Source organism: Buteo buteo, chromosome 7 (genome assembly GCF_964188355.1).
Source record: "Buteo buteo chromosome 7, bButBut1.hap1.1, whole genome shotgun sequence".
NCBI lineage: Eukaryota > Metazoa > Chordata > Aves > Accipitriformes > Accipitridae > Buteo > Buteo buteo.
In genome coordinates, this window is record NC_134177.1 from 42,240,341 (window position 1) to 42,255,301 (window position 14,961).

Genomic DNA, 14,961 nt, shown 5'->3' on the forward strand with positions numbered 1-14,961 from the left:
GATACTTAACCAGTCTAACACCTTTAGCATTTATATGTTATTTGTTGCTCTTCCCCCTCTAAACCACAAGTAGATAACTCTCTAAATACCCCAACATCCAAAGAAGTCTAGGTTTAAACAGAGCCTGTTTTCATGGTACATGAAATACCATTTCTGGTTTTTTTACGTCTTTACTTTTTGGTCAACGTCTCCCATCAGAAAGTAATCATTCTGAAATCTATCTGGATCATGAAGCCTAAAAACAGTGCCAGTGTAAGCTGTGAAGGTATTCTCCTCCTTTTCAGGGAATAGGGCTAACAAACCCAACTAGTGCTCATAATTTTATCCTCAAAGCATGTGCGATGGAGGCATAAGAGGTCACTCACCTATTTGTGTGTTCTACAGCACATGTTTGTTCTTCGGGAGCGGCCCGAAACGGTGTTAATAGACTTGATTCAGAGAACAAAGGATGCAGTGAGAGAACTGGACAACCTGCAGTATCGTAAAATGAAGAAGCTCCTCTTCCAGGAGGCGCACAATGGCCCTGCAGTCGAAACACAGGAGGAGGAGGAGGTGAGAGAAACTTTGGATTTCATCACTGAACCGGAGAATGATGCTGTCATTTAAAGAACCACAACTCAGATATTGCTAAAACGAATGGAGGCAGTTTACATACCTGACTGTAAAGTCTGTCTTCCCCTCTATGCTTGGAATAAAGCTACCTCAAGGCACAAACAAGGACAAACAGGGTAGATGCCTAGTGCTGGCAAGAAGCTGTGCCATGTGTTCATGCTTGAACAGTTAGCTTCCAGTTCTGTAAATCCTAGCTTTCTTTGCCTGTTTGTAAGGCTTCGTGAGGACTCTTTCAGCAACTGCAGTTAACGTCTGTTTTGACCATATGTACAAGGCCCTTGACAGTCTTCTAGTTTTGTTTGGAGAATGTTGTTCTGAGTCTAAGACATAGAAATCTGTACTTGATTTAAAAAAAAAAAAAAAGTATCTTTTTGGGGTTGCATGCTGCAATCACCATGCAGAAATTGAGATTCCTCTAGATTGCAGTTCTGTCATGTAAGGAAAGGAACTGTGCAAGGTGCAGGGTCCCAGCTGAGCACTTAGATGATGCTGGTGTCAGAACAGTTTCTGGTGACACGCTGTTGCTGATACATGATAGAGTTCAGCTTGTTAACAGACTCGCTGTTGAAAAGAATCTGACATCAGCCAGTTAATCTTGACAAGGTTGATTCTTTCTCTCCCTGGCATCCCACAAGAGAAATGTTTCATGGCAATGCCTGGAGGGTGGGAACTGCCATCACGTGGCAGGTAGATGCCTTTAGAAAGGAATGGAATGAACATTTCATTTGGTAATGTCCATAGATACAACAGTGATGGATTTGGATTTTCTTAATAATTCCTTTCTCCTAGGAACAAGATCACGGTGTTGGCAGGACAGGAACAGTGAATAGTGTCGGAAGTAATCAGTCCATTCCTAGTATGTCTATCAGTGCCAGTAGCCAAAGCAGTAGTGTTAACAGTCTTCCAGATGCCTCGGATGATAAGAGCGAGCTGGATATGATGGAGGGGGACCACACCGTGATGTCAAATAGCTCTGTCATTCATTTAAAGCCGGTAAGCATTGGATTTTTACTGGATAACTTTGAAGGTGTAAAATGGGACAGAGTTTAGTTGGCACGATGACAAAAAGTCAAATGCTTCCTATCCCAAGTCATTTTCTGCAGGTTCTAATATTGTGCCCTAAATATATTAATGCATGCTGGAAACTTTGGAATATTGCTGTAAAAATTGTTCATTTCTGTTGATTCACTAAAAAATCTTTTACTTATTGAATTGTTTCAAAAGCAGTTTGCTTTACCATGAGGAGTTGGAACGGCGGGTTGCGAATAGGTTTATTTAGTGGATGCCCTTAATTTGCAGCACTGCTTCATTGGACAAAAGGATGTGAGAGTTCCACCTTTTTACCTTCTAGTTAGTGAATTCTTAAATATAGGATCCACAGTAGTGGCTGAAATCTGTTCCTGAAGTACCCAGCTTCCCAGCACTTGATTCGAATATTTGGTTAATGAACAAAGATGCATGGAAAAAGAAATGCAGCACTCTGGCGACGGCAAGCTGTGAAACCACTTCCCCTGCTTTACCTCTACATGATGAAGGATAAACTGGGGAGCGTCCCTCTGAACCATGCTGCTCTTGCTATGGAGGGGTTATCGCACCTTTTCGCAAAGCGGTAACGTTTCCTTAGCTAATGATAGGTGTGGTTAGAATGTTTTGTTCTTTGCCCAGATATGCAACAGAGACGCAGGTATTTCCTCAGGGAGTTAATTAGTATATCATATCTAACTACTAATCGCTCTGTGATGAATGACAAACGCAAAATAAGAATGTGGAATACACCGTGACAAATTTTAAAACTTGCTTTGAGGTATTTCTGTAGTGGGTGTAATGAAAATCTTCCTCTGTCTTTCAGGGTTACAAAGACTTTGTTTTTGTCTTTCAGACTTGGTATAATCTACTTTATAGCTTCTATGTTTTGTTGAAGTAAACTGTTTTAACTCAGTTTTCAGTTTTCCATTTATTTTTCTCATTTTGAACTTTAATTAGTAATTTTTCTCTCAGTAATAAAAATGCACAGTGAAATTTCCAAAAGCAAAGATCCTAGATCAGAGCACTTGTTGCAGTATATTCCTTCATCCAGCTTATTGGCAGGAGGATCTTTGAAGGCTGATGAATGTAAAATGTTTTTTCTTCCTTTTAAATGTCTTTTGAACCAGACCAAAATAAAAATCCTTAGTAACACAGATTCTCTTTATTCTCTCATGTTAATATTTGCTGATAAGGAGGAAGAAAACTACAGAGAGGAGTCAGATCCTCGAACAAGGGCATCAGAACCCCAGTCTCCTCCCCAAGTATCTCGCCACAAGTCTCATTATCGCAACCGAGAGCACTTTGCTACTATACGCACAGCATCGCTGGTATGTTAAAGTTCTTATTTTGATGAGGTTGTATAGGACGGGTTGCCTTTGAACATTGCTCTGTGAAATTACTTAGAGCTTTTAAGATTTCATCAGAATATGAGCTGTCCTTGTTGGCTGAGATATTATCACTGAAATAGTTTGATGTAAGTTAATAAAAGTTTAAATGCGACACCTGAGCAAGTGTAATTTGTGTATATTAGATATTTTCAAAACCAATATGCCTAGTAGAATACAGGAAACTGTTTATAATAGTAAGCTGGCTTTTATTTTCATATGCATATTATGTGTATTTGTGTGTGCGTGTGTGTATAGGTGCACCCTCATTGCAGTGGGCTAAAAAGACATTATTTAGTACCAGCTTTATAACAATTGTACAGTTTTTCTGCTGGAGCCCATGTGAGCTTATCTTCTACAGCAGAATTCAGTTTTTAATCTGCTCTGCTGCCATTAGGATGTGTGCTTTTCTTTTACAACAAAATCATATTTCTTTACTGAATAGTTTTATTTTGTGGTTTGAAGACTGCTGAAAAGCAGATTAGGAAGCATTAACTTACTTTGGCCCGATGTGGTTATATTCCTAGGTGACAAGGCAAATGCAGGAACACGAACAAGACTCTGAACTCCGAGAGCAGATGTCTGGCTATAAACGTATGAGACGGCAACACCAGAAGCAACTGATGGCATTAGAGAATAAACTGAAGGCAGAGATGGACGAGCATCGCCTTAGGTTGGACAAAGATCTTGAAACACAGCGTAACAATTTTGCTGCAGAAATGGAAAAGCTAATTAAAAAGCACCAAGCAGCCATGGAGAAAGAGGTAGGAGATTACAGTTTAGCACACCAGTCTATATTTGTTAATTACGTTGAATTGTCCACTTCCCCTCACTGATGAAGAGATGACATTGTAGTCTCTTACATGTCTGTTTTCAGGAGCCAAGCAAATTGCTAATTAGAAAAAGGCTAATACATCACCTCCTTACACTAAGGGGTTTATGTAACTAGAGGAAAGGTATGTCCTTCATCACAGTGCATTATACTAAATGTTAGTAGACTAAGCCCAGAAAAAATACTGTAAGGGTTTTCCTTTCTTTTGCCATGTATATGCTGTCAATAACTGACTGCCATCAAGTGTTATGGAGACAGATGAGCCTGCAGAGAAGTACGCCAACTACGCTTAAATGTTTGCCGTCTAGTTGCTTATGGATATGGGGGTTTTTATGCTTTTAAATAATTGATAATGAAGTGGTGCCGCCTACAGCGATTATTATTGATTCTTTGTTCATCTTGGATCTCAGTGGAGCGCTAGGGATATAGTTTATCATAAGGTGTTGACTTTGTTAGGCAAGACTAGCTGAACAATAGGGCTGAGGAAATGAGGCACTGAAAAAGGTGCGTTGATGAGGGTTGGAATGAGAAGAGAGTGAGGGCAAGCTCTTGAGACTTGCGCTTATTCAGAATCATGGTGAGTATTGTGGTGACTGTACCATGAGTTCCCAATCTTGGGGCTGAAATGGAACATGAGCTGTAATCCATCGGGACTCAAACTGATTTGCTGCTGGATTTGCTGTAGGCTAAAGTGATGGCCAATGAAGAAAAGAAGTTTCAACAGCATATTCAGGCCCAACAGAAAAAAGAATTGAACAGTTTTCTGGAGTCCCAGAAGAGAGAATATAAACTCCGTAAAGAGCAGCTGAAAGAGGTAACTCATCTGTAATGAGAAACATGAATATAGTACAGTGTACGATACAGTGCAAGAGCGGTGAACATTCAGAAATAAAGGTGCCACTGTGCACAAGAGATCTTTCACTGGATTGCAGCAAGTTCTGCATTTCATGAGCAGTCCTGTATGTACTGTATTTGTTTCATATCTTTGACCTTAAGAGTAAGAGGGTTTATTTATATATTGACACCTGTGAAAGTACAAACTCCTCCATTGTTTAATAGTACTTTTTAGCCAGAAACATGCAAATTTGGCAATCCTAAGGAATGAAAAAAGGTAGTTTAAGAAAGGTCATGAGCATATTTCTCATACCTTGTTGCTGCAGATATTGACCATGCACTGCAGCAGTTAGTGAAGTTTCTTATCACTTAAATGATATTTCTGTAGCAGCAGCAAGAAAACAGAGCAGTAAAGATGACCTGCAGATTTATTTTTTTTTTAAGGAAAATATCTGAAAAACACTATTTAATTTTAATGGAGAAAGCTGTTTAATAATAGTTTAATAATCACTGTATTGTAGTGAAAATCGTGACCTTTGTGAAATGCAGAAAAACTGTAGAATCAAACTTCCTGATTCTTTTTGTGGAGTGGCTGAAACCGTAAGCACTATAAATAATTTTTTTTTGAAAGAACCATTTAGTGCTCAACCACCAACTTGTGTGATGCAACTTTGGAACTTGCTCCAAAGGGGAATATTCCCAAACATAGACATTTCCCAGGAGAAAAAAAAGGCTAAAGAGCAGCAGAGCCAAGAAAGATCTAACAAAAACTATAGTAGCGTGGGCTCTTTATAATAACATAGAATCTTTTTCTAAGTGGGCAGCAGATCAGAGAGCACCAAGAAACACTGATGAAATACAGAGGAGTTCTGTCTCTTACTTAAGTTGAAATGTATCACAACAAGTCTAGTTACTGTATGGGCATCTCTAGTATGCAATTCAAGCAAGCAAAGTCTTTTGCCAAGGATACTTAAAGCTATGGATTGAATTTAATACAAATGTAGAAACTGTGGCCTTAAATTTCACCTGTGAACTTGCTTTATATTGCTTTTGTAAATTATGGTATCTCAGTGAGTGGCTCTGCCTTGATGAGTTACTTATAAAAATGCGTGTGTTCTGATCAAGCAAGACAAAAATTTTCTAATGTGCTTCATGTGGCTGGAGTTTTGTTTGAACATCAGGTCGACAACGCTTTCCTTCATCTCTCAGTCCTTTGGGAGCCTGTAAAAATGTTTGTCAGACAGTATGGCAGGACCTTCAAGTGTCTTTGTTTTCAGTGGCAAACCATCATTTTTACATTTTGAGCTAATACATATGTCTGGAAACTGTGAACATGAACCAGTATTTTGGCCAGTTAAAATGGCCAATGCAAAACCAAGTTGTAGTTAAATTTGCTTCACTGTGAATTGTCTCCTGGTGTTCCCTTAGATATGCGATATGATGCATTTTGGAGAGGCTGGGATGGTATCGGCCATGAGAAGACAAGGTGGAACGGCTTTGAAACATAGTTTATTAGGCAGGTCTGTCCAGTTGTTCAGGGCCAGGAAGCTTAATATGACTATTCCACAATTAATTATCTTGCTGTTATCAGGAGCTGAATGAAAACCAGAGCACTCCAAAGAAGGAGAAACAGGAGTGGCTCTCCAAGCAGAAGGAGAACATCCAGCATTTCCAGGCAGAGGAAGAAGCCAACTTACTGAGGCGTCAGAGGCAGTACTTAGAGCTGGAGTGTCGCCGCTTTAAGAGACGGATGCTCCTTGGCCGCCATAATCTGGAGCAGGACCTGGTTCGGGAGGTGAGAGAATAGGCAGAGATAAGACCTGGAACCACCCGTGTGAAAGCAATCCGCAATCCAACTCCAATCTCACTGAAGTGTTAATTACTACATCTAAAGTTTTTTGGTAAAATAATGGTTCGATATGTTTTGCAATGCCATCTGGTAATCCCTCTGGCATTTAGGGGATCATGTGGAATCAAATGTTCAGATTAGTGCCCTGTTGTGGGAGAATTGTTAGATCCAAAAAGTCAACAGACATAACAGTTACAGTCCTTTCCAGAAAATGCTTACTGTGAGTCCTGTTGAGCATCTAGAACAGGAAGAAGAAAAGTGAAATGAGGAAGGAAAAATTACCGGTGGCGGTGCTGTCTGCTTCTGATAAGACATAGAAACTCTGCGCTCTGTCCTCAAATGCCTTGGAAAGAGAGAAATGCCCTTGTGAACAAAGTGAAATGTCACGTTGTGAGCGGAAATCCAAGTAAGTACAAAGAATCTAATAATTCTCTCTGTCCTCCTGTTAGGAATTAAACAAAAGGCAGACACAGAAGGACCTGGAGCACGCCATGCTGCTGCGTCAGCACGAGTCCATGCAGGAGCTGGAGTTCCGCCATCTCAGTACCATCCAGAAGATGCGCTGTGAGCTGATCCGACTCCAGCACCAGACCGAGCTCACCAACCAGCTGGAATACAACAAGCGCCGGGAGCGGGAGCTGAGGCGTAAGCACGTCATGGAGGTCCGGCAGCAGCCCAAGAGCCTGAAGGTACTAAGTGATGTAGGAGCTCTGGGCACGAGCTGCTGGTGGTGGTGGAAAAGTGGTACATTGCAGCTCAGTTCTCATTTGCAGTGTATGCAGGTCCAAGGTATTTTGAAGCTTGTTAATTTGAAGAGGTGTCTCATTCTGTAATGAATGCCTTTTTAAAAAAGTGTCATATTTGTCAAGTTGTGTAACTGCCAGGGTGCAGCTGCAGCCCTGCAAGCACCATATGTATGAACCATAGCAATGGTGATCAGGGTTGCAGTGTATTGTAGGCAGGCCATAGCAGCCTACATAGCAGCTCCTCATTTTATTTGAAAAGCTATTGTTCACATCAACGTACCTTCTTTTTTGTGGTAGTTTAAAATGCATTTAATCTTTGCACTGCCCGTTTTTTTCCCCTTTTCCTCCTACACCATTTTCTGATCCTTTTCTTCCCTCCATATACAAAAATAATATCTATTTTTCTGTAGTGAAGCAGTGTCATTTAAAAACGAAACAAAAGCTTTGTGTTATTGCATGCAGCAAAATGAACTGCACTATTGGTCTTGGCTAGCTCACCTTGTTATTGTTTTTATATTAAAGCTGGTATGCTAGCAAGTGTAGGGGGAAGAGAGAGAGAGATACCACCAGCCAACTGCAGTGTCCTCAGGAAGCTCCTAGTGCTGACCTTTGCTGTGTTGTGCTCTCATGGGTTTCTCATGCTGCCCTGGTAACTGTGGTGGCTGACCAGAACTATAGGGCCTCTGTAATTGAGGCTCTTAGTGTTTTCATTATAAGCCTTCACTTCATCCAAAGAAGTCCAGTGGTTTATTCTGAAGTGTCTGAGAAGGGAGTATAAGGCCTTTCACAAAGCTGCCTGGTACATTTCCTTTGAGGAGGCAGACTTCTTCTCTCCACCCAGTGTTCAGCTGTGCCAGTAACAAAATGAGTGTATGGCATACTGAACATGGGGTTTCTTTGTTGTTCTAGGTCTTTCCTCTTCGTGATATTTCCCATCTGACTTAATTGTCACCACCTGCAAGTTATCTTCTTAGAGAGAAAATAACCAACTTGAAAATAGAACTTGAGCAAAAAAAAATAAATACCTGGTTTGTCAATATTAGAATAATATTAAATAGTGAAAACCTAGCTTGTGAGAACAAGGGACCATCTGATCGCTGTTGAGAATCTCCAAGGATATAGTGTATAAATAGCTGATGACTTCACAGGGAAGCTGCGCTGCACTCTGAGCTGAATAAAACTGAAGCAGCTGTATTAGGTTGATCCTTCTGAGATTAGTATGAATGAGTTCTGCCTCCCTAAGGTGATGTGGTGCAAACACGAGTGGGCAGCATGTCCGTTCTCATTCCCTGGCTGGCAGTTGGGACAGCAGGATCAGCGGTCTCTCTGGGCTGCAGAGGCTTGGCTGCCCTCTCACCTCTGCAGACTCTTCAACCCCTTCCCTTTTCCAGTGAGGACAGGGCTGGAGCGTTTTGCGGGCAGCATGGAAAGCTTGCACTTTGCTTTGCATGGCTGTTCTGCGATTAGTGAAGGATTTCAGGCTTGAGCTGTCAATCCAGCACCTTTGCGTACACACAGTGCTAATAATGCAGCCTGCTGGACAACCGTTCGGTTTGTAGTACAATCCCCTATTTATCGAGACTGTTCCCTGGTATTAACTCTTCTCTTGCTTCTGACTAATGCAGGCAAGTATTCTTAAATGAATAGATAATCTTACTATTCGTGCAGTTTCTCTCTCCAGCAACCTTTTCCCTCGAGGGCACATGTTTCAGGCTTTCCCTTTGTCATTTAGTGAGGTCCTTTGTCCTGAAAGCAGGTTTTTAACAGTCAGTGTCTGTTGCTGCTATTACAGCACTAGAAGGACCGATAACTAGAATTCACCCTTCACTGAAAACTGCTCTGTTGTTATTTCCAGTGTGTTAATTGTCATGCGAATACCCTCTTGCTGGTATTTCACAATACTAGGTCAAAATGATCTTGTCAGAAGTCTGACTGGAAATCTTACCCCTCCCTTCTGTTTCCTGTTGTTAAAGCCTTTGGATTGGAAGCCTGTAAACAGTCTGGTGTCCAAGCAAGACTTCACAGAAAGTGAGGACAAAATAGATTGCTAGTGTTTTGCTGTGACCAGGTCCCTGACGGGAATGTGTAACCTGGTGACACTTCCCTTAAAAGCAGCAAGAAACAACCTTAAAGGTTTCCTGGAGGGAAATAACTTCCTGTGAATTTAGAAAGGGTAAAAGTGATGTATTCCTCTCTGTGATACACATTTTGGTTTGAATGAAACCCATCTTTGTCCTGTTTTCTGCATCAGGTTAGCAAAGTGGAATTGTTGGTTTACGCAGCAAAGCGTGCTGATGTCTACGTTGGGCTGGATGTATTGTCTGATCCCACTGCATCTTTCTAGGTAGCTACAAGTGCTGCGCTTATCACCTACCCTGCTGAGCCTTGAGTTAGTGCCAGGAGCAGGCAGTGGAGGAGCTGACGGGAGACATGCGCATATATCTGCCTTACTGGTTCAGATCCCAGAGCTCTTCCAACTTATTCAAGGGACAGGCATCTGGTCCTACGCTCTGTTCCTGCCCCCAGTGCTTCAGGATTTGACCATGGTGGCTGACAGTGGGAATGACCCAGAGAGTGTACTGACTGCCTTGATGTGGTGGGTTTAGGGGTTTGTTTGTTTGTTTCTTCTTATCATGAAGTACTTGACTATCTGTCAGTTAACCAGCATCGCTCGTAGCTTGTGGATTTTGCTTAGTTAGAAGTATCCCTGCCAGCCCTCCTGTAGAATGACACAGGGAACTCCAGAACACCTTCCTTTTTAGGGTCTTAAAACACTTAGTAGATGTTAACCCTCATGAGCTGCTCTGGGGGCAGGTAAGGCAGGTGAAAGAAAAAAGTAATTTCCTCAAGGTCATACAGCAAAGTCGGGTCCAGATGCCTTTTCCAGGGTTGATGTCTCCCAGCCCTGCGTGCAATTGCGAAGTTATGTGTCTAAACAATACAGAGGTCCTAGCAAGTGCAAAGGGACAACTTAATCTCCAGTGAGCCTCCATTAGGGCTGAGGAATTGTTTTGTTTGCCAGACTCGCACAATGCTAATGTTGCCTGTGGCGTACGTCTTCAAGCGTCTAATCTTTCCCAGCCATTTTTTAGTATCTTTATGAAAACCAGGCTTTTAATATCAAGGGTTAGAATACATCTTATCTTCATCAAACACTCAATGGAAAACATGTTGCTTTTTTTCCCTGTCCCTTCCCATGCTTCTTTTCATAACATTAAGTGCTGTTCGTATATATGTGCCATACAAACACAATAATGTGTAAGTATGGCTTTTGGTGCTAATAAATATTAGTCCTGTCCCTCAAGAACTTTTCTTGAAAAGCAACACCCAGGACTGGATCCAGTCCAGTGACAAATGTGAGGCTCTTTGTGCAGACAGCTGTATTTAGGCTGGAGCTTTGTTATAAAAGTGTCTGTATTGTAATTGTTTCGCACAGTAGCAGTGTCAAAGCAGCTGCAGCAATAGTCATTGCCTCTTGTGTATTTTGCTTCCCTCCTTGCACTGTAGATGTTAATATACATTTGTGGAATCTTGAACTCATATCCTTAATGTAATCCTAAATATCCATTTGAATGGATATTTCTCCCATTTGAAACATGCTGGTTTTTTCTTTGTTTGTGTCCCCTCCGTCTTTCCAGTCAAAAGAACTACAGATAAAGAAGCAGTTTCAGGATACATGCAAGATCCAAACCAGACAGTACAAAGCACTGAGAAACCATCTGCTGGAGACCACGCCAAAGAGTGAACATAAAGCTGTCCTCAAACGGCTCAAGGAGGAGCAGACCCGGAAGCTGGCTATCCTGGCTGAGCAGTATGATCACAGCATTAATGAAATGCTCTCTACACAAGCTGTGAGTCGCCTCCGAGGGACCCAGGGTTCCTCAGCCAAATAGGGATGTTTGCATTTTAACCGATCTGTATCCTGACAGCAGGCTATCTGCTTCCTTGTTACATGTGCCATACCCTGCACAGTCGTTCCTCTGTATTTAAAAAGCAGCATTCAAATGCAGAGGAAGGAGGTATTACCCCCTTCAGGCAGGTTGAAGTTGAAGCTGCTGTTGCAGAGATGCGAAATGATGCATCTGTGTGGCCAGAGGACTGCTTTTGCATGAAGTTTGACAGCATAAACATCCCTGTTAGAGTATCGTTAAATAATGTGCAGCTTGCTGTCTTAAGTCATTTAGGTTTTGATTGTCAACGATACCAACCAAAGCATGTCCCACTGGTGGAAAATGCTCATTGAGTCCAGAGTTTTGACTGTAAATCTGAAATAACGGTGAAAGTGTTGTGAACATTCCGAGATTCCATCTTTAAGGAATGAGCACACGAGCAATGCTTTGAGTCCTTGCTACAACTGAATGTGTAGTTTTCTTTGCACTTCTTGCATATTGCTTCCTGCTCACGTTGCTCTGTACAACTTTGATGCTGTGAGGCAGGGTAGCTGTCTCGCTTTATGTATGGGAAGGCTGAAAGTTCAGTATCGTATTGCTTTTAGGTTTATGTCATTATATTCTTTTGCCCAAAGTCCTGCATTGGCAGGGATATGGACTTAAGCCTCCTGTGTACAGGTAATTGGTTAATCCAGTTGAACAGAGCAAGAGATCTTCTCTTTGCCTCTAGCAAAAGGAGAGCTGTGGATGTTAGCACCTCCAGCAGTCTGGTCTCTGCAGTATGGATCGTGGTTCCTGAGGCGCCACTGCTCATCAGCACCACTTGCATCAGCACTGTGGGCTCACTGTCACCAGTCTTTGTCACTATAGGTCCTCTGTTCAGTGAAACGAAATACAATAGAGACCAATTGTATTGCTAAGAAAACAAAGTCCCATCCCATTCTCTCCCCCTCCCCACAGTCCTCCCCCAGAGTGTCATGAGTGGTTACCCCATAGTGAAACGTCTCTATTGTCTGTTTTTCCCAGCTGCGTTTGGATGAAGCACAGGAAGCAGAGTGCCAGGTTTTGAAGATGCAGCTGCAGCAAGAATTGGAGCTGCTGAATGCATATCAGAGTAAAATCAAGATGCAGGCAGAAGCCCAGCATGATCGGGAGCTGCGTGATCTTGAACAGAGGGTATCCCTCCGTCGGGCCCTCCTTGAGCAGAAGGTAAAATGGGCATGCGAGCATCATTAGCACGCTACATACTTCAGATCTTAAATTGCACTGTACTTATCAATAGAGGGGGAAATGCTTTTACCTTGCTGTATATAGTAACACAGATCATTTGGGTATTTGCCTCTCGGGGATGATAGCTCAGTGACACATAGGCTAAACTTTCTCCCAGCTCAGCCATACTATGTGAGCAGCTTCTGGCTGGGATAGAGCTGCTTGAAGTGTGCCAGAGGGAGTCCTGCCTCTCTGGGCAGAAGGGAAAGTGAACTGTTCTTTCTGTCTCTGAGCTGCAGATTAACTTCCCCAGCTCATTAGAGGACAGACAGTAACAACTTAAAGCTGGGGGGGGCGGAAGGGATTTTGGGATTTGCATAGTATCAGTAGTAGGTATCTTTGGGGAGGGGAAAAGAAGAGGTAAAATGTATTTGAGACCCTGTGTTTTATGGTAATACTATTTTACTGCACATCTGCTCCATTTGTCAGTCTGCGGAGACCAGGCTACAGTTTCACTATGAAATTATGCTTGTTATGGGAAATGCTGCTGTCTGCAGCATTTCCCTAAGCAAACTGAAGTAGCCAGACCCACAGGCATGGGTGACCTGCTGCTCCCTAGATTTCAGCTTGTAATTGGCTATGTGTATTAAAGTGCTCCTTGTTAAAGTATGCTTTTTATGCAGTGCCAGACATACAGTGTGTATAGGAATGTTAGTGGCCTCACACACAACCAGGGGAAGGGTAATGCACCAGTCAGTGAAAGGAAATACACAATCAGCCTTCCTCCTGCAAACTTTTTCCCCTCTGATTTGCCCTGTTTGTGCCAGCCATCACCATTCACGCAACAGTTCCCAACTTTGCTGATCGGTGATTATTAAGTTAGGGCAATTACTCCGTCGCCTCGAGGTACTTTACACTTAACTTCTCCCAGAGGCTAACAGATGGATGCTGGGCTGATAGAGGGCCCTCATCAGCATGTAACTGCTCCACCTCATGGTCAGCCGAGGAAACTTCTCCAAGAGGACGGTACAGTGCTATTGTGCTTTGGTCTCCTGCAAGTAGACATGAATCTCTGGAAGTAACTGAATTTGTGAAGACAAAACAAAACAAACCCCCAGAGTTCCCGTATGGTGCTCACATGTGTAATAGCTGTCTTTAAACCCTATCGCTAGTTATTTTGCTCCTGTCCAGAAGAGGACAGCTCCCATCACAGCCCTGTGTTTGAGCATGTGTTTATGCTGGGTGTGCATTGCCCTCTGGCGGCATGATCTGCTGAGAGCTCTGGGAAGAAGTGTGCCACAGTGAGCCTGCTACTGGTCATTGCTCCTTGTCTGTGGGACCAGCATATATTGCACTGCACAGAGTATTATGTTAAAAGTTGAAGTGCGCCCAGTGACTTAAGGAAACACCCATCAACCAATAGTATTGTCGTGTAAGTCTTTCACTGTGGACCAGGATTGAAGTCTCTGTGGATAGAAAGCCCCTGCGAAGCATTTGACATCAGTAATGGTGTTAGGAAGCTTAGCAATGCTACTTCACAGAGAGGAAAAAGGCAATTAAAATAAGACCTAGCATAATTTTTTGTGTGTGTTTGTGTCCCTGTGTTGCCTTAGCATAGCAAAAAATTGGATGGTGCTTCAACTTCCATAGGTTTATTTAGTAATACATGCAGTCCTAGCGCATTGCAGGTCACAAAGTCATGGCCCAGCAATGAGACTCTCTTTTTTGGTGGGTTTACAGTCATTTAGCAGCAGCTCAAGGGAAAACATGTGGGTGCAAAGGTAGATGCATCCTTCTTTTGCAAGGGTATTTTTGGGGAGGATAGGTGTTGTTCTGTTTTTGTAAGAATTGAGTTGTGAGTATTCTGGTGTGGATTGCTCAGGGATGTCACCTGGTATTTGCTTGCATGTGCTAACTGAAACTGGCAGCCAGAGAAAGGGCAGGTATGTGCGCAAGACGAATGTCTGAATTTATATGCACAAATATATACGTAGCCTGTGGCAAAGTCAGTCCCTGATGTTCAATAATAAACCAGATTCCAGAAGTTAGTGTGTGCATAGGACTCTGCTTCCTTCTCAGCACAGTGCTCTTTATTTTTGATGGTGCCCATCACCATAGTAACTCACCAGAGCATACATGTCTGACTGAGGCTAAGGAGGGAGTAGCCAGCCCCATCAATGCGCAGCCTTTAAGTGCCAGTGACTGAGGCGCTGTACAGGCTATACCCTGATACTATGTTGTTTGTGTTGCACCAGTAACGAGCACGTCCCAAGAGTGTCTTTAAAAGACTTCAGATTTACTCATTTCCTTCCCACATGCCTCAGACACCTCATCTTCAGAGTCCTGCATCCTGAGGTCGTTTCTAAGTGATGTCATTTTAATGCAGTGTGTTAGGCATGCCTTTCTGTGAAGTTCAGTTGCGCTAAGTGCTGTGTGTTATGCTGTCACAAAGACTGAAAACTGTGAGCAGCTGGACATGCTGAAGACATTGAAAAAGGAGGATCCTGCTTAGATAGCAGGACTGGAAAAACAAGTGGAGCATTTTAAAGAGCTAACATTAGAGAAGGCACCTTCTTCC

The 14,961-nt window shown here is 42.6% G+C and overlaps 1 protein-coding gene across 5 annotated transcripts in view; it reads left to right on the forward strand.

Annotated features, from left to right (window-relative positions):
• TAOK1 (TAO kinase 1) overlaps nt 1-14,961 on the forward strand; it is a 69,231-nt gene that overhangs the window by 49,908 nt on the left and 4,362 nt on the right. For all 5 annotated transcript variants that reach the window (XM_075032767.1, XM_075032762.1, XM_075032765.1 and 2 more), the window contains 9 exons: nt 385-552; nt 1,402-1,605; nt 2,832-2,966; nt 3,551-3,787; nt 4,541-4,669; nt 6,281-6,484; nt 6,988-7,227; nt 10,923-11,135; nt 12,201-12,383. In XM_075032767.1, coding sequence (XP_074888868.1) covers nt 385-552; nt 1,402-1,605; nt 2,832-2,966; nt 3,551-3,787; nt 4,541-4,669; nt 6,281-6,484; nt 6,988-7,227; nt 10,923-11,135; nt 12,201-12,383 — 1,713 coding nt within the window. The remainder of the gene's footprint in view (nt 1-384; nt 553-1,401; nt 1,606-2,831; nt 2,967-3,550; nt 3,788-4,540; nt 4,670-6,280; nt 6,485-6,987; nt 7,228-10,922; nt 11,136-12,200; nt 12,384-14,961) is intronic.